Source organism: Podarcis melisellensis, assembly GCF_964234715.1.
Source record: "Podarcis melisellensis genome assembly, chromosome: 7".
In the NCBI taxonomy this organism is placed as follows: Eukaryota; Metazoa; Chordata; class Lepidosauria; order Squamata; family Lacertidae; genus Podarcis; species Podarcis melisellensis.
Genome location: NC_138539.1, coordinates 80,038,345 through 80,060,153, shown reverse-complemented (window position 1 = coordinate 80,060,153; position 21,809 = coordinate 80,038,345). Strand labels below are relative to the sequence as shown.

Below are 21,809 nucleotides of genomic sequence, written 5' to 3'. Positions count from 1 at the left end.
AATGAATTCACCTTTACTGTGTTTCAAACACTTCCACATGAAAGCAGTGGTTCACATATATTCTTTCATGGATTTACAGTCAGGCAGAATAGTTTTTTTAAAATAAACTGTAATTGCAAAGTTGTGTCAGTCTAGAGCCAATATATTTTTGTGTATTATCTTATGTTTAGCGAAACAATAGAGGTATTATCATAAACATAAAATTTTTTTGACTCTCCTTTTTATTTATTCTTTTAAGAGCTGAAAAAGAGTGGGGAGACGGAATCAGGGGATTGTCCTTGAATGCTGCTCGTTACGCTTTGCTTCGGGTTGAACAGGGTCCTCCTCATACTAAAAACTGGAGGTAAAATTAAATGCACTATATTTAATAAATCCATTAAAGTTGCAATCCTATTCCTAATAATGGGAAGTAAGCTCCATTAAACTCAGTTTGTAAACTTGCTTCTAAGCCAGGCATGTCCAAAATCCATCTCGGGGGCCTAATCTGGCCCGCTGGTAGATTTAATCTGCCCCCCTTGGCAGTATATGTCCTGGGGTAAAACCCTAAAAAAAGCTCAGCAACTTCAATCCTAAAAAAAAAAAAAAGCCTCAACAACTTTGGGGTAAAATTGTAAAAAAAACTCAACAACTTTGGTCAGCCATCCCGAAAATTCACTTCATCAAATCTGACCTCTTTGAAAAAAGTTTGGGTACCCCTTTTCTAAGCAGACATGAGCTAAGTCGGATCCTGGTGTCCCTAGTTGTTGAGATGAAAACTTGCTGCTGTCTAAATAGTCCCATCCTGTATTCTTGGACCCTCAAGAGCAGGGGTAGACTTCCATTTATTGTTGGACTTGCAATTCCCATCAGCCTCAGTCAGCATAGCCATTGGCCCAGGATTATGAAAGCTGCAGTCAATCAACATTTGGTTATCTCTGTAGTAGAGTGTGATGGAATGTCAGGAACTGGTTTTCTCTTCTCTCTCTCTCTCTCTCTCTCTCTCTCTCTCTCTCTCTCTCTCCCACACCCACACACCATTGTTGTCATAATCCTGCATTATATATTTCACTAACCCCAAAGTCGTCTGCGACTAGACTTAACTGTCAGGGGTCATTTACCTTTTTTATCAGCTATTTTACTTACTTACTTGCTTACTTACTGTATTACTTCAGGCCACAAGTCTTGGTTCTTCTGAACTTGGATTCAGAGCAGGTGGTAAAACACCCACGGCTGCTTTCCTTCACCTCTCAATTGAAGGCTGGGAAGGGTCTGACCATTGTGGGATCTGTCCTTCCAGGAATATACTTGGATAAATTCACAGAAGCTCAAAGGGCTGAGGAGGTATGTATTAAAAACACAGCTGCAGTAATAAAATTTGCAAATATGAATAGCTTGGGTTTAAAAGCACTGATTTTTCTGCTATAATATATTCTGTAATTTTGACTATATTTAAGCATGTTGGGAAAGGGTAGTCAAAATATTTTGGATCTTTAAGTGCACTTAAATGATGACATTTGTTGGATCTAATTACTACAAATGCGATTATTTATGATCATATTATGTCATTGCTTTAGTGATATAAATCTAGAAAATGCTGCAGTGAAAATGATTTATTTTTAGAAAAACCATGGGCTAGAGATTGAAGCTAGTTAGTTAATATGGACTAAGGTGCAATACTCAAGTCAGGGATAGTGCTGAAAAATGAATGGAGGAGAGTACGAGGGAGGAAAAACATGTGGACTCAAACTATTAACCAAAGCCAAGGGATTTTAAAATGTTCTGGCCTCGGCATCCATTGTAATTAATGATGTATCAAAAGGATTTTTACAAAGATGATATCAGTGACAACTTGATATTTACTATAGATTGGAATTATATTCTCTAATGATTTATATAAATACTTGTATATAATGTTCATGCAAGACCATGACCTTACATTGGTTGGCCTGCTGTGTGAGAGAATCATGTAAATGCCGCTTATTATAACTGATATATTTTTTTTGAGGGGGAGACAAGGTAGTTAATAAAACCAACATCCTCATATCAGCAGCACTGGTCTTCTGTTTCCTTTGGTGAATACGAAAAGACTTACAGAGTTGGAGAAACACAGTACAGTGGTACCTTGGGTTAAGTACTTAATTCGTTCCGAAGGTCCGTTCTTAACCTGAAACTGTTCTTAACCTGAAGCACCACTTTAGCTAATGGGGCCTCACGCTGCTGCTGCCATGCTGCTGCTGCACAATTTCTGTTCTCATCCTGAAGCAAAGTTCTTAACCCGAGGTACTATTTCTGGGTTAGCGGAGTCTGTAACCTGAAGCGTATGTAACCTGAAGCGTATGTAACCCAAGGTACCACTGTACAGTTAACCTGGATTAGAGTTGGATAATCAAGAGCCCCACATTACTAAGGTCGTTAACGCCTTGGAAAGGTGGGATTGCAATCGGATTTGAGGTCAGGGTTCCATCAAATATATTCGTTGAGATAGATAGCTACAAAATATAGTCCCAAAGTGTCAGAAATCCTGCAGATTTCAACTGTAAAATTAACAGAATAATAAGAAAAGCAATTCATGAAGTCAAAGCTTTTTACACTTCATTTTATGAAGACGCTAGGAAATGGGTAATTAGTACATGGCTTGGCAGTCCTAATTCTTTCTTCATTAGTTTCATTTTTTGAAATGTGAAGTCCTTCCAAAAAGTAAGCTTGGCTCTAAAAAGCTCACAAAGAGATCTTCAGCCTGAACTAAGATTATCTTTGGAAGAGCTGTACACTAATGGGGAATCTAATGTTAACACAAGCATTGAGTAGCCAGACATTTGTATCACTGTCAGTTCCATCTATTTTTTAATAGAATATTTGAGGGTAAGTCTAAGACAGACTTTCTTTAATAAGCAAAAGAGAAAATTAGGGAAGAGCAGGTTTGCTCTGCCAAATGTACTGTTCTGCTGGCTTCTGGTTTAACTTGGAGGACTTCTAAAATTAATATTAGAATTGGTAACATTGCCTTTTTGGTACCCTTTACAGTTTTTAATCTTTGTTTTTTGCAGGTTACCAATATGCACTGGCATATGTGTGCATTGATTAAACGGTAGCATAAAAATGAATCCTGATGCAATTGTGTCAAGAGCCTTTTTTACACTGCAGTTTCAGTCTATAACCTTGTACTGCTGCACACCCGTAAGCCTGCAAGAAAAAGAAGATGTAAACTGAGAACTTAAGCAAACTGTGTATGCTCTGTAGTCTGCACAATGCCTAGAGTGGGGTGGGGAGGAAGATTGCAACACATTTGTGCCACTGCACAAGCAAAATCAGTAGTTCCATTAATTCTCCCCATCTCCAGCCCGGAGAGGGATTTTGAGAAGGAACCATCCTTACAACAGGAACTTTGAGCACATTTTGTCTTTCTCTGGAGTTCTGATTCCTTCTTATAATCCCTTGGGTTAGGATGGGGGTGTAGGGTTCAGGAAAGACATTTGCTTATTAATTAGTAGCTTTAAGAGCAGATACTGTCTGGGAAACATCAGGGTTCAAGCCTGATACCCTGGGCTGGCTGGAACGGCCAACAGAATCTAGGCACCAGTTGTCAGTCAAGCAGGATGTTTTTGTTAAAAGCATTGTAATACATTGTGTCCCTGCCCCAAATGAGGGAGTGACACACACCAAGTATTTCAAACAGCAGTATTTATACACTTTTCAAGCAAAGAGGAAGCAAATGGGTAGTTATATGGCAATACTTCCTTCTACTAGCTTATACTGGTTTAATCACGAGGCCTAACAACTTTCTTATCTTTCCATCCTTCCTGATTCCTCAACAGTTTACAGCATTAGCTCCTGCGTATGTGTTGTTACGTCATTCTCTTGTGGTTCTCTTGCAAGCACAACCTCCACATTCCAACCTTCACTTGTTCTGCCCTTCTGACATCTGACACAATGGGCTGTGGGGTTCCCCACTACACTTAGAAGTATTCTCCTTTTGCCTGGTTTGAGGCTGCGCAGGCTGCCTGTGAAACTAGAGCAGTAAGCCAGTGGGAACAACTTCTGCATGCTGTGGGTGCCCTGTGACATTTAAGCAGGCCAGCTTTGAAGTTGGATAGTACAATGCAGAGGAATGCTGTGACTCAGTGACCCACCTCTCATATTGATTGGTTTGTTGCTCTTGAATGTACGATTTTATGGCCGCTTTCCTTCCATGACATTCCTCCTTTGGGTACCTTAGGCATACTTTGGGTCTAAGTAACTCCATTACTTCTTGCCCCACCTCCAGCCCTTGTGCCATTGGGTATTCAGCGTGACAAGAGGAACTGCATAAAGAACTGGATGAATAAGACTCAGATCTTATATAATTTTATATAATTTTGTGTTTACCAATTATTTCAAGAATACCTTTAAGCAGAATTTTTGTGTGGGTATCCCATGCTTTCTCATTCAAAGTGCGGTGTAAATTAAAGGTTTGCGTTATTTTACATCTACTGTAATGCACCTCCTATGTGATTGCAGACTGACCTTTTTTTTTGTATTAAGCACCAAAAGTCAACATAATGTTTTTGAATAAAACAGTATCCAGGAAGACTCAAAATAGTTCCTTCCGTGCAGTGACAGAGCTTGAAATCGGACTTCGCACTGCAATGTGCAATTAGAATGAACATAAGATCATTTGTGGCTTAGTGCTTAAAGCAGAGCGCTTTATTCTTGGCCTGTGCAAGTCAGCATTTACTTAAATGTAGCACCCTCTTAATATTTAACAAGGTATTGAAGCTCAGAGGTCTGCCTGGAGTAATTCCCAGAAACAAAAGGAGATGGCTCAGCGGTTTGTAAATGGTTGCCGAGATGAATTTTTAATCACAATAGTTTGATTATTTAAAAACCAGTTACTCTATTGTATTCTGAACACAATTTTATCATTGTCCCTTGCTAATGGAAAGATAAAAGTTTTATTTACTTTGAATAAACACTGTATACATACAGGTTGTGCAGCAACGCGTTCTCTGAGCAACGCCAAAAAAAGTAAAATGAAAAGAACAAAAGGAAAGACAGCATAATATAAAAGCTTTTTAGCTCACAGAGGAGGGAAGGCCAGCCACACCTTAGAAGCCCAGTGTCTTAAGATAACAAAAAGATAACCAAAAAGCCATGAAGAAGGCCCCAGGTGAGCCTCTCTTGGGAGTCTGTCTGGGAAGCATCAGGGTTCCTATCTATACAACATATATTGCTAAAATAATTCAAGAATAAATGCAAATCATGCCAAGGATAGCTTTAAAACCAGGAATACCTCTGGCCTGTACAGATTTTCTAGCTTTAGAAGCTAAGACTTATTAAGGTTCCATCAGCACAGATTTTCCTTGTGCAATGAAATCTCCTGCACTCCCCCCATGCTCCCCCTAAATATGTTTTGGGGTTCCTCCAATCCTCTAAAGCAGATTTGGGGATCACTGGGGGAGAAAGGGGTAAATTCCTGTTGTATTCTCTGGAGTCCTTGCACTAGTTTTTATTAGGGCAAATGAGTTAGTTGAATACAGTGCCATATGTAATTAGTAGTCCACATCACAGAAGAAGATTGCATATCTAATTATTCCCATTCTTCTCCTCTTATTTATGAAAATGGATAGATTTGCACCTTATTTTTAAGTAGTAAATCTAATTTCCAGATAACAAAAGGTGATAATTAGTTCAGTAATTCATTTTCTCACTTTAGGCCTTTAAGTGTTTCATTTAACACTTTCCCTCTAACCTTGTTATTTAATAATGTTAAATATCAAACTGGTATTTCTGGGAGTAGTTTAATAGTCATTGTAATTGGTTAGAATTGTGTGACTTGGTAGATAACGTTTTAAATGTCTGAAATATAACTTAGTAGGAAATCCTTATTTCAAAAGAGAAGCCTGATTTTATTGCCGGAAATCCTGCTTGCTTAAGTTTCCTTCCTGTATGTTTGCAGCTGAACAATGCAGAAACCCTAATAGAACTGTCCACAGTATTTTAGGAAATGCTTCATGCTTTAATACTCTGTTATGAGTGTTTATAAGTATTCATGTCTCTTTTCCCCCTACAGAATATTCGATCATTAATGGGAGCAGAGAGGACCAAAGGATTTTGCCAGATTGTGATATCATCCACTGTTAGAGATGGAATTTCCCATTTGATTCAATCTGCTGGCCTTGGAGGGATGAAGCATAACACAGTCTTGATGGCATGGCCTCAGTCCTGGAAGCATACTGATAATCCTTTCTCTTGGAAAAACTTTGTTGGTATGTGTGGCTGTACAAGTTATACAAATCATATTTGCAACATGCAATATAGTAACACTTCATCTAAAAATTCATCTAATTGACCTCTGAATGTTCAAAATTTCCAGTATGAAACAGTGCCCTTAAATAGAGGTTTTGAAAAGAGCATTTCACAGATTGACCTTAGTGTCCTCCTAGAGTGGCGCTGTCACACTGTTTTATGGTGTTCCATTCCTAACTGTAGGATCACTTCCAGGGAATAGCATTGGATGATTTCTGTTTAACTCCATGGCCATTGTGCTGTGGAGTCTTGCAGAGTTTTCTTCTTGTGCCTAGTGCTATTTAACGCCTGTATGTTCTTGTGCCTTGGGTGAAGGATGGGCCTCTGAAAATACAAAAGCCAGTCAACCCTGGCTCAAGTAATTATTTAAAAAATGTACTATGCCAGGGATGTCCAAACTGTCGATCACAATCTATTGGTAGATCCCTGGGAGGTTTTGGTAGATCACAGTCGATCACTGGCTCCCTTTCCTTAGCGGTGGCAAAAGAGCATCCGTCCCTGCCAACCCGCCCTCCATTCTTGAATGATCTCTAGAACGGAGGATGAATTTTTTCACTGTGAGGCTGACTGTCTTCTTAGCAATCTTTTGGTTTCACCCTTTATACCTAAAAAAACAACTCAACAACTTTGACCTAAACCACCCCCAAAAGGGGCAGTTTTTTATTCTGTGAATAGATCACAGTCTCTTAGTTGGACGTCTCTGTACTATGCAAAGTGTACAGGTTGCTGTTGTTGTTGTTTAGTCGTTTAGTCGTGTCCGGCTCTTCGTGACCCCATGGACCAGAGAACGCCAGGCACCTCTGTCCTCCACTGCCTCCCGCAGTTTGGTGAAACTCATGCTGGTAACCTCGAAAACACTATCCAACCATCTCGTCCTCTGTCGTCCCCTTCTCCTTGTGCCCTCCATCTTTCCCAACATCAGGGTCTTCTCCAGGGAGTCTTCTCTTCTCATGAGGTGGCCAAAGTATTGGAGCCTCAGCTTCAGGATCTGTCCTTCCAGTGAGCACTCAGGGTTGATTTCCTTCAGTATGGAGAGGTTTGATCTTCTTGCAGTCCATGGGACTCTCAAGAGTCTCATCCAGCACCAACTCCATGGACAAAGACAACAGGCATATAAAAGTGTACAGGTTATCTACATTTAATTATTTTGTGCATCACTGTGGCACAGATACAGCTCAAACTTTTATTAAACCTTAAATATGTCCAACATGACAAGAATCAAACTTCAGTGGTACAGATTCTGCTTTGCTTGCAGACTATTCCAGACTCAACCCCAGGTAGAGTTAGGAGATCTTCCTGCTTCAAATGCTGGAAAGCTACTTCCAGTCATTGTAGACAATACTTACTGAGCTAAGCAGACCAGTGTTCAAACTTGGTATAAGGCAGCTTCTTCGGTTCCTAACAAGGATAAAAGTTTTTAAAAATACCAATAGTGGTTTTCAGCAGTCCTGTTTCCTTTTTCAGACACTGTTCGAGAAACAACGGCTGCACAGCAAGCCCTTCTAGTTGCCAAAAATATAGACTCTTTCCCTACGAATCAAGAGCGTTTTAGTGAGGGCAACATAGATGTCTGGTGGATTGTTCATGACGGAGGCATGTTGATGTTGCTTCCTTTCCTGCTGCGACAACACAAGGTACTAGCCTTTCTTTCCTTTGGGAAACTTTGCTTTTAAATGAACAAGTGTTAAGCTCTTTGAGGCTAGGAACTTTTGCATGTGAAATCCTATAAAGGATCCAGATAGTTCTGCATAAACAAAACGACAAGTAGCCCGGACATGAGATATAGTCAGTGCAGGATCTCTTTGTGTCATAAACCTTTGGAGTATAACAGAAGACCTGATTTTCTCTTACTGAGAAGTGTTTCTGTAAGCATAATGCAACATCTGAAGCCATCTGCATACAAAGAAGTTCTAAAAGCTGGAGATTGTGTGCATGAAGTCACTGTCTTCTTCCTCACTTTCCTCTTGTTGGACTTCTTCTGGTAGTGGAAAGCTTATGAGAGATGGGCATTAGGCAGGAATGCAGTGCTACACTGTTAGCACTGCTAACAGCAGAAAACCACAGTAAAGAACCAGCAGCAGTACATTGCCGGCCATAAAGTTACGAGAAATCACTTCCACATTAGTAAAAAAAAAATGTTCTCTCCTACTGACAGGTTTGGAGAAAATGTAAAATGCGCATCTTTACTGTAGCTCAAATGGATGACAATAGTATTCAAATGAAAAAGGATCTCCAGATGTTTTTGTACCATCTTCGAATTAATGCTGAGGTCGAGGTTGTTGAAATGGTAAGGTTTTTGATGCACCCAGTTAAGCTTTCATTAAATGTTTGTGTTTATCCTTAGCTGAGGAACGTTATTTAAGATGTCCATTGTGAGAAAAGATACCTATGTGTAATTTAAAAAACAGCCTGCTTTTAGTGAGCCCCAAAGCAACTCACATAATTGTGTGTGTGTGTGTGTGTGTGTGTGTGTGTGTGCCTCGGGTTTGCTTCATGTGGTTTGTTTCATGCAAATGAACCCTGAGCTATAACCAAGATTTGTTCTTCTCTCACCACTCAAGCTTGTTTGTGGAGACAAATCTTGAGCCTGGGTTCAGACAGCACAAAAAGCCAAGCTCTGATTTGTTTTGTCCATGGCACATATTTCGTTTTAAATCAGTGTCTTTAAAAAAAAAAGAAAGACACTTAATATACTCCCGATCCAGATTAGGTTATCATCCAGTCAGGGCTAAGCATATTCACATCCTAGTGATTTCAGTGGGAAAGTTAAAACAGGTGTCTCACTGCAGTTAAACTGACTTGATCGTGTCCATTTATTCTTTCTTCTACCCTGGTAGAAATCTGAATGCTCCTTTAAGAGTTTACATCTGGCTGCACAAATAGGTCGCCAAATTGTGGCTGAGTGGGCAGTCTTTTCAACCAGTGCAAGTTAGACTTGAGGGACCCTTTCTTCTCTAATACTTTCATCGTTTGTGGCTGTAGTCCCAGCAGAGAGGAAACTGGCCTCTATTTTAGCTCCCTCTACTGGAGGATTTAGTTGAATAAGGTTGCAGTATGTGTGTTTACCGGTATATCCATCTGAAAAGGGGACAGAGGATGAGAGTATGACTACAGAAAGCCCACAACTTACTTGGGAGTTATATTCCGGGGAACCCATGTGAAGCCACAATTATGTATAGACAAAACACAATGGGTTCAATGGCAGATGGGTTTGCCAAAGTCATTTCCCCAGAACCGCACCCCATATCTTCCCCTTTCCTCCTCCTTCTTTTTTTTTTTAAATTGCCAAGTGCATAAAGCTGAATGTGTACGAGTTAAATGCACGTAAATTGCGGACTTAACTGCATATGTAAACCAGTTAATATTTGTCCAAGAATCCATTATCTTCATAGTGTATATTAGCTCTATATTTTTAATGAGGAAATGTGCAACTTTATGTTTCAGCAAGATAAGTTGCAGCAGAACAGTGGAAGAATGTGTTGCCCCCCCCTTCTCCCATTTTGAGGGGCGGTTAAATCATCAGGGTCTACATAGACAGTTTGCATCTATCTAAATAAAAATTAGCAGAATTCCTCATTGCAATTTTAACTTAATGCTTCCTTTTTCATTTTCATTTTTTATTTTTATCATCTTTCTTTCTTTCTTTCTTTGCTTTTGGGGTAGTCTCAGGGGATTGACCCAAACATCAGGGCTTCTGGAATATGGTTTATTTTTATTGCAAATAACATTTATTTATTTTTCCAGTTTGAAAATGATATTTCAGCATTTACGTATGAGAAGACCCTTGTGATGGAACAGAGATCTCAGATGCTAAAGCAAATGCAGCTTTCTAAAAATGAAAGGGAAAGAGAGGTAATCCATTTTATTTTCTTATTTTCAAAAATAATGTATGATCAAACCCAAACTCTGGTGCTAATTAATGAGGTCAGCCAGATGGGTGGGGTATAAATCATAAAATTATTATTATTATTATTATTATTATTATTATTATTATTATTATTATTACCTACAAGAGCAGTGCCATTTATATCAAAGAGGATTCAATCCACAAGTACATGCTTACGAAGGTGAAGGTCAGAAATGGTTATGAAATACAAAAAGTACAGTTTTTGTTCTAATAAAAGACTTTAGAATATTTTTTTCACTAAAAACATTAAAGGACAGCACCGATTTGAAACAAGAATTACCCTACCTAGAGTGGAGGCCTAACCTATGACTTCCAAATCCCTTATATCAACATTTTAGTTAGCGGGCTTCTTCAACTTTTTAACAATGGATTAGCAGACAAATTTTCTTTTTAAAGAAACCCTTGGCTCTTTCACTATGTCCGTTGGGTTTTCGGATTTTCAGATTTACTCTCATATTGGAAAACTAACTTAAGCACAGAAAGCATCATATGGTGGGGAGGAATACCACTGCACTCCTTGCCTCAGGTTAGCATCCTTGCTGTCCCTTAACGGGAGGTGGGGGCAGTAAGGAACCTGCCACTGCAATCCACGATAAGTTACCCAGTGCAGTATCCATTGTTTAGATGTACTATGCTTCCTTCTGTTGTTTAACTAGTGCCATTGTATTTTATGAGCTAATGATATGCTTTTTCCGGTTGTGCCTGGTGACCTTCCTGTCCCAGATTCAGAGCATCACTGACGAGTCTCGTGGCTCAATCAGAAAGAAGAGCCGCTCTAGCCCACAATGTATTGGTCAAGATGTAGACAATCTGCTACCTAATGACATTCAGGAGGAAGAGGTAGAAATTGTACCCACCTGACTGTTCCCTTCCCATGACAACACTTACAGTGCCATTGTAAACCATAGTTGTACTAATTACTACCACTAACCTGCTCTAATTCTTACTAATTACACTATCATATGTAGGGAGTACCATTCCTACGGTATGAAAGCAGATGAGTTTTTTAAAATAAAAATTTAAATGTGCAGCTTTTCAGAATAGACCATTCTGAATCTCCCCCCCCCCCCCGCTTTAGTTGAATCACCTGGTTGAACAACGTGGTATTCAAGTCTTATGTTCATAGGGGAAGGCCCCTGAATCTGGTATCAATACTATGTACATTAAAGAAAGATTTGTGGTACTGCTCTCCACACAAGAACACACGTGTTTCAAAATTCTGAGTTTCCAGGAAAGACAGAAATTTGGAAAGTTGTTTTCAGAACTTTCCTGGAATAAATCCAGGAAATAAATAAATAAATGTTCATAAGCATTCTGCAGTTATACTTATTGCATAGGACCACCAGAATTGTCACTCTGAACCAATCAAACAAGTCTAGGCAATATTTAACAGAAATATTTAAAGGCTATGCAGGTTAGCACTTCAGGAAACATACAACAATAAGGTTCTTTACTTTTTTTAAAAAAAACATGATCTTTGAAATTAGAAGCCAAATCACTGATCACAATCTACCACAATTCCAATATTTATGAGAAATCTCAACCTTTATCACACTCAGCTGTGTGCAAAATTGTAGCCCTTCTCTCATTTTGTTAAGTTCCTTAGATTTAATAATAGATTTCAGCAATAATTTTGTGTTTCTGAATCTTGATTCTTCATATAGAAATAATGATTGCCTTTAATGTTCTACAGAATGCCATGATACATGTAATACATTTTAAGCCCGGTTATAATTTTAAAAATGGCACTTCAAGTGTGGCTCCTTGTGTTCAAACCCGGATGTCCTAATTTTAGTTCTTAGCAATGTGGAATGTCCTTTTGTAGATCACCTTTAGTAGGTTCAGTGTAGTTGTGTGTTTGAAGTGATAACAAAATAATCCAAAATTAGAATTTAGTAAATGTCGCCCCTTTCTGTTCTTTTAAAATGTTGTATTTAAATCACATGATTTATCAGATCTTTAATGTTTTCAATCCAGCAGTAACTGACGTCAGTAATTATCATTTGTGTCCTAAAGCCTGAGGTATTCTTTAAAAAAAATAAAAACATTAACCTAAATGTTAATATCTTCATTGGATATTGTTTGGCTTTATCCCTCTGATAGTATCTCCTCTTTGGAACAAATCTGAATTGTTTGTTGTTAACACTAGTGTGGTAGATTGTTGTGTTTATTACTTCATTATTCATTGCACTGTTCTGCATTCTTTGACAAACAGTTTGTCAATATAAAAGTAGAATGTTTCTCGGTTATTGAAATTAAGGAATATAATAAGCAGTACTGTATAAGCGAAAATGCATACATGTTAACTCAAACTAGTTTTAGGATAATTCAGTAATGTAATTAAGACTTTGTGACAGAATTACAGCATTTCAGCATTTTGTGCATTGATGCAAACGTTAATGAAAAAGCTCTCTGGTTGAACTGGTTACATATCATATATAGGGTGTTGCAGACTTGTATTCACAGGTACTGTGATACTAAGGTGAAATACGGAGCCTTTCCAGAGAATAATTCTATTGCGCAGTGTTTCCTTCTATGCTGCTACATTTCATAGTACTCAAATATCAATATTTTGATGCTGTTAAAATGTCTTCCCACCTCATCTATTGTGATAGCGGGTAATATGATGAATATGGAGGTGAGATATTAATGAACAATTTGGATGGTGGCTGAGACTTCTGGTGACAAGTGATGCAAGTTCCTACAACCAGTGAGCTTGCTATTTTGTGACAGCTTTTAATTTTAAAGTTTATACCACTTAAGCTTGGGCAGGTTTAGAAAGGTATAGATTTTACACCAGAGCTGTAACTTTCAGTAATCAAAAGCCCTAAATGCCAGATTTTGTTTCAGAAGTTCCTTGAGCCAAAACTCTTTCACACTTTACTGTCATGTTGCTCTGTCTGAAGAACAGTAGCGCCATCTATGGAAATAGGATTGAATGGCAAGTGGCTTGCTATATTATCATGTAATCTCCCAACAAAAATATGTAATTTGTCTCTCGGGTCAGTCCCCATACCCAGGGACTGTAAAATGGCCAGTGTAACACCAGTTTTTGAAAAGGGATCCTGGGAGGATCTTAGAAATTATATGCAGGTTAGCTTGCCTGTCCCAGCAAAACTGGTGGAAAGTATTGTTAAAGATAAAATAACCAAGCATGCAGAAGAACAAGACTTTCTGAAGCAGAACTAGCACGGCTTCTTTAAGGTTGAGTCCTGTCTTACTAATGTTTTAGAGTTCTTTGAGAGCGTCAACAAGCAAATAGAGGTGATCTGGTTGGCATAGTTTTTGACAAGGGACTTCACTAGCCTGAGTAAACTCCGCAGTCGTATGATAAGTAGAGAGGTCCTCTTCTGGAACAGGAGCTGGTTATGTAAGAGGTAGCAAAGAATGGGAATCAAAGGCAAATTCCATCCTATAAATCATTAGGAAATAAATTGAAAACATGGTTGTAGGCATATGTTTGGCTCAAGAGACATTGAAATGTGCCTCCACAGAGTTCATTTTTGCCACAGAATCGATCTGTGAAGTGCAACTCTCAGGAAAATGTGTGTTCTGTACCATATGTGTGTATAAATATATTCTTATTCTTCGAAATGAGCAGCTGCCTTCATGTAAGTCATCCTATCACAGACAGATGTATCTGCAGGGTCAAATACATTATTTCTACTCCTCTATGGGCCATGGAATGATCCCCCCCATCCTCATTTAGAACTAATAATGTCAACCATTATTGTCATTAAACTGGTGAATAAACATCTTGAATACATTGCATCTCTCATAAGCTGAACATGAACTGCTTTTATGTACAAGCAAGCAAAGTATTTACATGGTATTTACAGGCCTCTGCCAGCCTTGAGTTCCCCGCCTTGCCAAAATGCTGATCTTTACATTGCTTGTTTGTGTTTGGTCAGGCTCAATTAATCCATGATAGGAACACGGCATCCCGCTCAACAGGAATGGTCAAATCTCACACTGCTGTTGCTACACCAGACAAAATACAAATGACCTGGACAAAAGAAAAGCTTATATCCGAGAAGCATAAAAATAAAGAAGCTTGTCTGTCAAGCTACAAGGATATCTTCAGTATGAAACCGTAAGTAGATACTTAAGGCATTAAATACCGATAGCATTGATCAAACCCACACTAACATTTAATGATATTGAATAGACTGGGTTTATACCATTCTAGAAATGGTAGCTCATGGAAGAAAGCAGTAAGAGTACATTGGCCAGTTAGATTCTGGAGGTGTAAATGCCTTAAAATCATAAAATCCCATGCTGAAGATATAAATAATTCTATTTTTCTTTATACACACACTACTAGCCATCTTCCCAGTACTACATTTGCTCTTACATGAACAGAATTGCCTTCTAATTATTCTCTGGGTCGCGGGTGGCGCTGTGGGTTAAGGCACAGAGCCTAGGACTTGCTGATCAGAAGGTCGGCGGTTCGAATCCCCGTGACGGGGTGAGCTGCCGTTGCTCGGTCCCAGCTCCTGCCCACCTAGCTGTTCGAAAGCACGTCAAAGTGCAAGTAGATAAATAGGTACCGCTCCTGCGGGAAGGTAAACAGCGTTTCCGTGTGCTGCTCTGGTTCGCCAGAAGCGAACATGACCGAACCCCCAGAAGCGAACATGGCCACATGACCCGGAAGCTGTACGCCGGCTCCCTCGGCCAGTAAAGCGAGATGAGCGCCGCAACCCCAGAATCGGCCACGACTGGACCTAATGGTCAGGGGTCCCTTTACCTATCTTATATTCAGTACTGCTCTCTTGAGCGCAGCAGGAGCTGAGTTTTAGTTTGTAGGCTTATGAGTAAGCAGGAGCCATAACTGAAGAAAACTTTGTGAAATGTAAAGGAGGACAGAATATCTTTAGAAATAGGGGTGTTTCCTTCTATAAAACCTTTATGCACTGCGTGGCATGGTATCATAGCAACATCATTATTTCAGTGGTACTATAAGGAAGTGAACCACTTTGTTTCAGCAACCACTAGATGGCGATGTAATCCTAGTAATCATTGCCAGGACTTGCAGCGCCTACAGATTGAAAAAACAACAACAATGTTGTGTTTTATTTTTATGGAAATAAAAGACACGGTTATGTGTCACAACATGGCTTATTATGTTTATCATCTATTGTACATGGGTTGTTTTGATTACGTTCTTTAGAAATTTGCTATCCAAACCCTCATTTATACATTAATTTCAGAACATAAAAATAAGTAATAGTTTAATATGTTTAATATGTAAAGCATTAAAAATTTAGCACTAAATCTGAAAAGAATGTGATATATGTTTTCCGTACAATTTAGATTTTGATATCCTTTAAAATAATTTGAAGAAATAATTTTAGGTCCATCCTTATTTACACTACAATAAATATTATTTCTGTCATAAACTAGGACAGTTGGAGCATTTGCTAGATTTCTCTAGCAAGAAATGTGAAAATGGGTTGAGCTTTTTAATGAAAATAACTGACTTCACATCTGTAATTGTCATACATGGTAGCGGAACAGGTGATTCGTTAGGAAGATTAGTAATAGTGTGATAGAAATCTGTTCCCCAAAAGACATAAATGAGTTTCTACACTGATCTAGAAACCCTCACTTGCATTATGGTCTACAGCATTGCAACCTATGTGTGTGTACTTGCAACATGTTCCTATGTTTCCCTGTTAACCTTCCCTGCTGACCTGTCTACTTCAGAAGTTATTGTTTAGGCCTTTGGTAAGGTTACTGTTGTGGTTGCTTATCTCTCAGAAAGAAAATTAACAGCACTTCAATTTACGTTTGATTGTCCAATTTAAGAACGCCGTGGCAATGGCAAAAACCGAATAGGTTCGTTTTAATCTGGCCAAGAATTATTGTGTCCCTGAATGCTCAGTTACGATCATACAGCTTTGCCTTTCATTGCTTGCTGCCTTTTGAAGAGAGCTGATGTGGTCAGATACTGTTTCTCCGAGATGTAGGAAGCTGCTAGCCCACACTAAGTCTCCCTGCTCTCCTCTCTCTAGGTGAAAAAATATCCAATCCCTCCCAAATATGATGTTCACCTGCCATCAAGGAGTTGTGGGGAGGAAAAATACATTAACACAAAAGCCAACTTCAAAAAAATTGCAGACCACATCAAACACTTACAAAAAGAGGGTTGAAAACCATAACTAACATAAAAAACAGCCAAAAAGTAAAAGCTAAAAACTAAAGCACCATAATAAAAAGCTTTGGAAATAAAAACTAAAGAAACAGAAAATTTAAGAGTAGGCATTTTAAATGCTGCAAGTATAGATGAATACAATATTATGTTGGGTCAGAATTTATTCTTTTTTCAGATGAAGGAAGATTTTGGAAAGGGAGTGTGCAAACTCAGGAGTTGCTTGTTTGCATAGTTTCATCTCTGTGTCTGAGCTATTAACACTGCAGGAAATCACTTAAAGATTAGAGGGGCAACTTTAAGAGCAGCGCAGAACTGTTGTACAATATGAACAGGGGACAATTTAAACGTTTCCATTCTTTTAGGAATGTGTGCCATGATTTGTTTTTAAAAATCACACGAGACATACTAATTTTTAGTGATTAAAATATTTAGGAAATGAATAAAGTTATATTGTGTTTTAAGGTGCTATATTAGAAAAATATGCCATATAGCTATGTAATATTTTTGCACATTTGTTTCTCTTCCATGTAGAGAATGGGGAAATCTGTAAGTCGAATTTGATTTAATTTAGGTTGTTATTCCTGCTTTCTGTGCTTTATTGTTTAAGTGTTGTTGCATGCCTTTTCCAAATTAGCTGTTTTTGAATCTTCACTGGCTCTGTGCATTATGTTTTAGCATGTGAATGTGATGGCTTAGCCTTCCTGTCATATTTTCCTTTTATGCTTTTCTCCTTTTTCTAAGCTAGGTGCCTCTTTTTTATTACTACTTTTCTTCAGAGTAAATCACATTATGTGTTTCATAAAATGAAGGTCACCATTTGCCTGTATAAAACATTTGACATTTCCTTCATCAAAATCCCATGGGTGCAACTTTTCCCCTTAATTATCTCAATAACCAGATGCACAGTAGTTTCTGGATAAGCTAACATTGGCATAATTGCAAAGATTACAACAATGACAATAAAGGTGATTTAAAAAATAATAATAATAAAGAAGTGGGAAAGATAGATGCAGATATTAATCTCATGAGTTTGTTAAGCTATATTGTGTTCAGTTGCTTAATTTGTAGGAATAGTGTGCATACCTTCAAACTCTCCACCCACCGGGGGGGGGGGGGAGTAACATAGCAGCAGATAAGATTATAAAAAGAAACTAATGTGGATAAATGAGTCATTTTTTATGCAGATCATTCAACCTCATGAAAGTGATAGCGATGCAAGTTTTTGTTCTCCTGCGACTTCTTCCATCCCCCTGCTTTGAACCACTACTAAGGGCTCTCTCCTGCCTTTTTTTGTTTTTTGTTGAATATCCCTGTCATTTTGTTCTTTGATTTTCCCTCTGTGTGAGTCATCAGTTCTTTATACCAAAAATCTTCACACATAGCATTGATGTTTCTCTCACATTTTTTTTTAAAATGTCTTTTTACATATCCACCCTCCATAATCATTGTATGGCCCCTAAGTGTCTTGATTCAGCAGATGTGATCAGCCTGCAGAAAGCTTTCTGCCCAGGGATCTGGTTTCTTGAATGCACCAAATCCAGCCATGTGGCAGATCACAGACTGTCACCAGTCATGCACACAGAAACCCATGACCTGTTCAATATACAGTGGACGCTCGGGTTGTGAACGTGATCCGTGTGGGATGCACGTTTGCAACCCGCAGCGCCACGTCTGCGCATGCGCGGGTTGTGATTCGGCGCTTCTGTACATGCGCAAAGTGCGATTTAGCACCTCTGCGCATGTGCGACCGCCGAACCCTGGAAGTAACACCTTCTGGTACTTCCAGATTTCAGCGGTCCGTAAACCGAAAAAACCTGAAGCATCTGTAACCCGAAGTATGACTGTACACCCATGATTAGGCTTATGTAGTTCACTCCTTGCATATGTATGTAGCAGGGCTCTTGTGCTCCCACAATTCTCTAGGTCAGGAGCAAGTGCTGCAATTAGATGATCATCTCTTGGGTTAATAAGGCAAGGCATGAATGTGCCTTGCAGCTGTCCATGAGACCTCTTTGTCCCTCCTTTGACATGAAGGAGCAAACAAACAAGGAAGACTCCAGTTAACGGTTGTTTTCTGGACCAGGAAACTATGGCTAACAGCTTCAGAACAAGCAAAGATACTAAGTCATGGCTTGAAATTGGCTTTGTACCCTAGCTTGTTCCAAAGCATGTTATATTTAAAGAATAAGAAACAAAAATAAAGGGTAAAAGGACCCTAACAGTTAACTTTTGTATCCTCGCCACCCTTGAAAAATGTGATGGAACTCCTCAGTTGGAGAATCTTCCAGGGCATATATTGCCCATTACTGCACTCATAAGAAGAATGGCATCTGCCTTTTGAGTTTTTCGAAGGTAACATAGCAGCTGTTATTGTTCTATAAAGTTGTGTCCTTTAATTTTCACAATCAGTGTACTTTAAAACTTTAGTGTTATGTTAATGGGAGCAGCTGAGCATATAATATGTCTAAAATTAGGCACATACTGTACAGAAATCTAAGCCTAATTTATTGGTTCTCTTTATCCAGTGACATTCATGTCCCCTGAGAATTAATGGCAAATACAGTTCAGTTTAAGTGGTGCACATTGGGGCAAGAAAATGTTGTTAATGCCCAACACATTTTGGGAAAGGTTTTCCTGCCTTCAGAGGCAATTTTCTTTGTTGGAGCACTGCAGAAAAATATTACGGAGGCTTCTTCCTTGGCCAGATGCAGCCCACTGCCTCCCTTTCCTTGTTTTGGTTTTTGCACATCAGGGCAAAAAACTTAATTCCACACACACATTAAAGGGGTCTGAGCTGACAGTGCCTGGGGCAGGATAGGGATGTTGGAGTCTGCTGTGGAATAGCTAAATTAAAATTTTGACCCAGTATGCATCGGCTGTAGAAAAAGGTAAACTTCAGTTTGAGGGTTATACAGAAAGGAATCAGAAATAAAACTACCAATACTGAAATGTGAATTTATGTTGTGACCATACCTGGAATGCTGTGTGCGGTTTTGGTCACCACACCTTAGAAAGGATGTTGCAGAATTAGACCAAATACGGAGAAGGGCAACCAAAATAATCAGGCTGGAGCAAGTCTCCTATGGCACTAGGCAGTTCTCAGCAGGTTATTCCTGGTGGAAAATGTGAGGAAAAAATGGGTTTCTTGCCCTTGCTCTGTCAGTGTAAGAATGAAGAAGTCATTGATGAAAGAACCCTTAAAGGAGTAAATTCACTTTTGGTAGCCTTTTGACTTAGAAAAAGTGCAAAAACAATAACAATTCTATGCTACTTGGAACAAAATGTTTTATCACTCCTTGATTTAAATTTTGCGGGTCTACAGAAGGGCCAGATATATTTGTTTCCAAAGCTTGATTCAGTCCACAAGCCCAACAGTTGACTAGACTTTGTAGACACTGTGCTCAAGTATTTTATTTTATTTTATTTTATTTTTAGGAAATGTCATGGCATTACCTGCTGATTACTAAGCATTTGCTATGTTGTATGGCTTAAGATTTTTTTGGCTGCAACAGTAACTTTTTCCTTGCACCTATCAGTAAGATTGTGCTGGCTGATCCATCTCTAATTGTTGCTATGTTGTAGGAACCAGTCGAATGTGCGAAGGATGCACACTGCCGTCAAGCTCAATGGAGTTGTGCTAAACAAGTCACAACATGCCCAACTGGTGTTACTGAACATGCCTGGTCCTCCAAAAAACAGGCATGGGGATGAAAATTGTATCCTTTTTTGGTGCACTTGAGGCATAAAAGCAGCCATCCAGCAGCACCCAAAATCTGTTATGCCATATTAGAATCAGATGAGGGAAATATTGAATAGAACTGTATGAAATAAAGGCAGTTGACCTATTATGCAGGGGAGGTAAGTGATTTACCGTATTTTCCGCTCTATAAGACACACTTTTTCACCTCCAAAAATTAAGGGGAAATGTGTGTGCGTCTTATGGAGCGAATGCAGGCTCCGTGGCTTCAGCGAAAGCAACGCGAAGCCTCCGAAGCGCAGCGGGAGTGCGCCTGCCATACTCCGGAGGCTCCTGTGCGCACCGATCCCTCTTGCTTCGCTGGAGAGGCGCTGCACATCTTTCCCTCTCTGTGCAGCGCCCCTTCAGCGAAGCGGGAGGAGAAATGGAAGGGGCTCCACTTCTCCTGCCGCTTCGCTGAAGGGGCGCTGTGCAGAGAGGGAGATATTTTTTTTTCCTTGTTCTCCCCCTCTAAAACTAGGTGCATCTTATGGTCGGGTGCGTCCTATGGAGCGAAAAATACGGTAATAACAGTGTGGGAAGTCAGTTACATAATGATAGAATCTCACACTTGCTGCTTCCGGATAAATCTACAATTTACATTTGATAACAGGTAACAGAAATTCCCATTTTACTTTCCCATGTGGAACTGAAGTTGAATTTGGGAATGAGAGTGATTTGCCCAGTGAGATCATCGCTGATCAGAGGTATGAAGTTGGGCAAAGCAAGCTGAGTATGTTTTGCTAACACATACCTTGAGAGAGATGCAGTTTGCACCTTTGGGATGTGGGAAGGGGAAGTATATAATCACCATAAGGTTTCGGTACAATTTTATTCCAGGTCTTAAAACCTTGACTACTTTGACATCCAGATATGGAGTTCTTGGAAGTTTTGACAGAAGGCTTGAACAGAGTGCTCTTGGTACGAGGCGGAGGTCGTGAAGTTATCACCATTTACTCCTAAGAATTTTACTGAACACACCAATATCACTACACATAACATCTGTTTCCGGAATTAAATGTGGGACTTTGGCAAATCTTGTTGGGACTAATGACTTTTGCCCAGCCCTATTTATTGCATACGAAATAGAATCAAACAGTTGAATCCTCTCTTTTTTCTTTTATAAAATTATGTAAGCAAAATTATTTCCTACATAGATCTCTCTAAAAATGTGTCTTTATTGAATAAATGTATTATATGCTTGTATATTTTTTTAATGTAGAAAACTGGGAGACGATATTTTTTTGTTGTTCTGGGGATTAGGGTGGGACACAGAGGGGCATACTTTTTGCACATAGCTCCTAGTAAATACAATAGCTGCTTCTTGGACATAGGAACAGACTCCTAAGTTTGTACAACTTTTTATAATGATGGTTTTTAAAAAAGAAAATGAAGAATGGGGCTTCCAGGAACCATTTTATAAGAGTCTGGCCTACATATTTTGTACCGTTGACCCTGCTGACCGGAAGCAGGTTCTGTCTCCTTACCAAGTCTCTATGGTTCTGTATTCATTTTAATCCACAACTCTGTGAATTGTTTAGCATTGTATTTTAATTAAAGATCACTGGTTGAATAAAAGTCCTTTGATTTAGGAACCACAATTTTGACTACTTGAAAGTGGCCCTTATGAGTCCAGGCTTAAATTGTTGCTGAAAGCTGAGTCTACCTTAAAAAGATAATACTTCACTAATCTTATTTTTGGAGTGTCTTATTTTTAAGGTTTTGAACCCCAGCTCTTAGTTTTTAGG

The 21,809-nt window shown here is 39.0% G+C and overlaps 1 protein-coding gene across 3 annotated transcripts in view; it reads left to right on the top strand.

Annotated features, from left to right (window-relative positions):
• The window catches only part of SLC12A7 (solute carrier family 12 member 7), a 96,799-nt gene extending 75,137 nt beyond the window's left edge, over window positions 1-21,662 (top strand). For 2 of the 3 annotated variants that reach the window (XM_081920030.1, XM_081920029.1), the window contains exons 16-25: window positions 239-343; window positions 1,152-1,320; window positions 6,029-6,224; window positions 7,729-7,898; window positions 8,420-8,551; window positions 10,009-10,116; window positions 10,895-11,011; window positions 14,083-14,264; window positions 19,908-20,041; window positions 20,933-21,662. In XM_081920030.1, the coding sequence (XP_081776156.1) occupies window positions 239-343; window positions 1,152-1,320; window positions 6,029-6,224; window positions 7,729-7,898; window positions 8,420-8,551; window positions 10,009-10,116; window positions 10,895-11,011; window positions 14,083-14,264; window positions 19,908-20,041; window positions 20,933-21,024 (1,405 nt within the window). In that variant the 3' untranslated portion in view covers window positions 21,025-21,662. The remainder of the gene's footprint in view (window positions 1-238; window positions 344-1,151; window positions 1,321-6,028; window positions 6,225-7,728; window positions 7,899-8,419; window positions 8,552-10,008; window positions 10,117-10,894; window positions 11,012-14,082; window positions 14,265-19,907; window positions 20,042-20,932) is intronic. The other variant, XM_081920028.1, reaches the window with a different exon arrangement.
• Window positions 21,663-21,809: the final 147 nt, after the last annotated feature.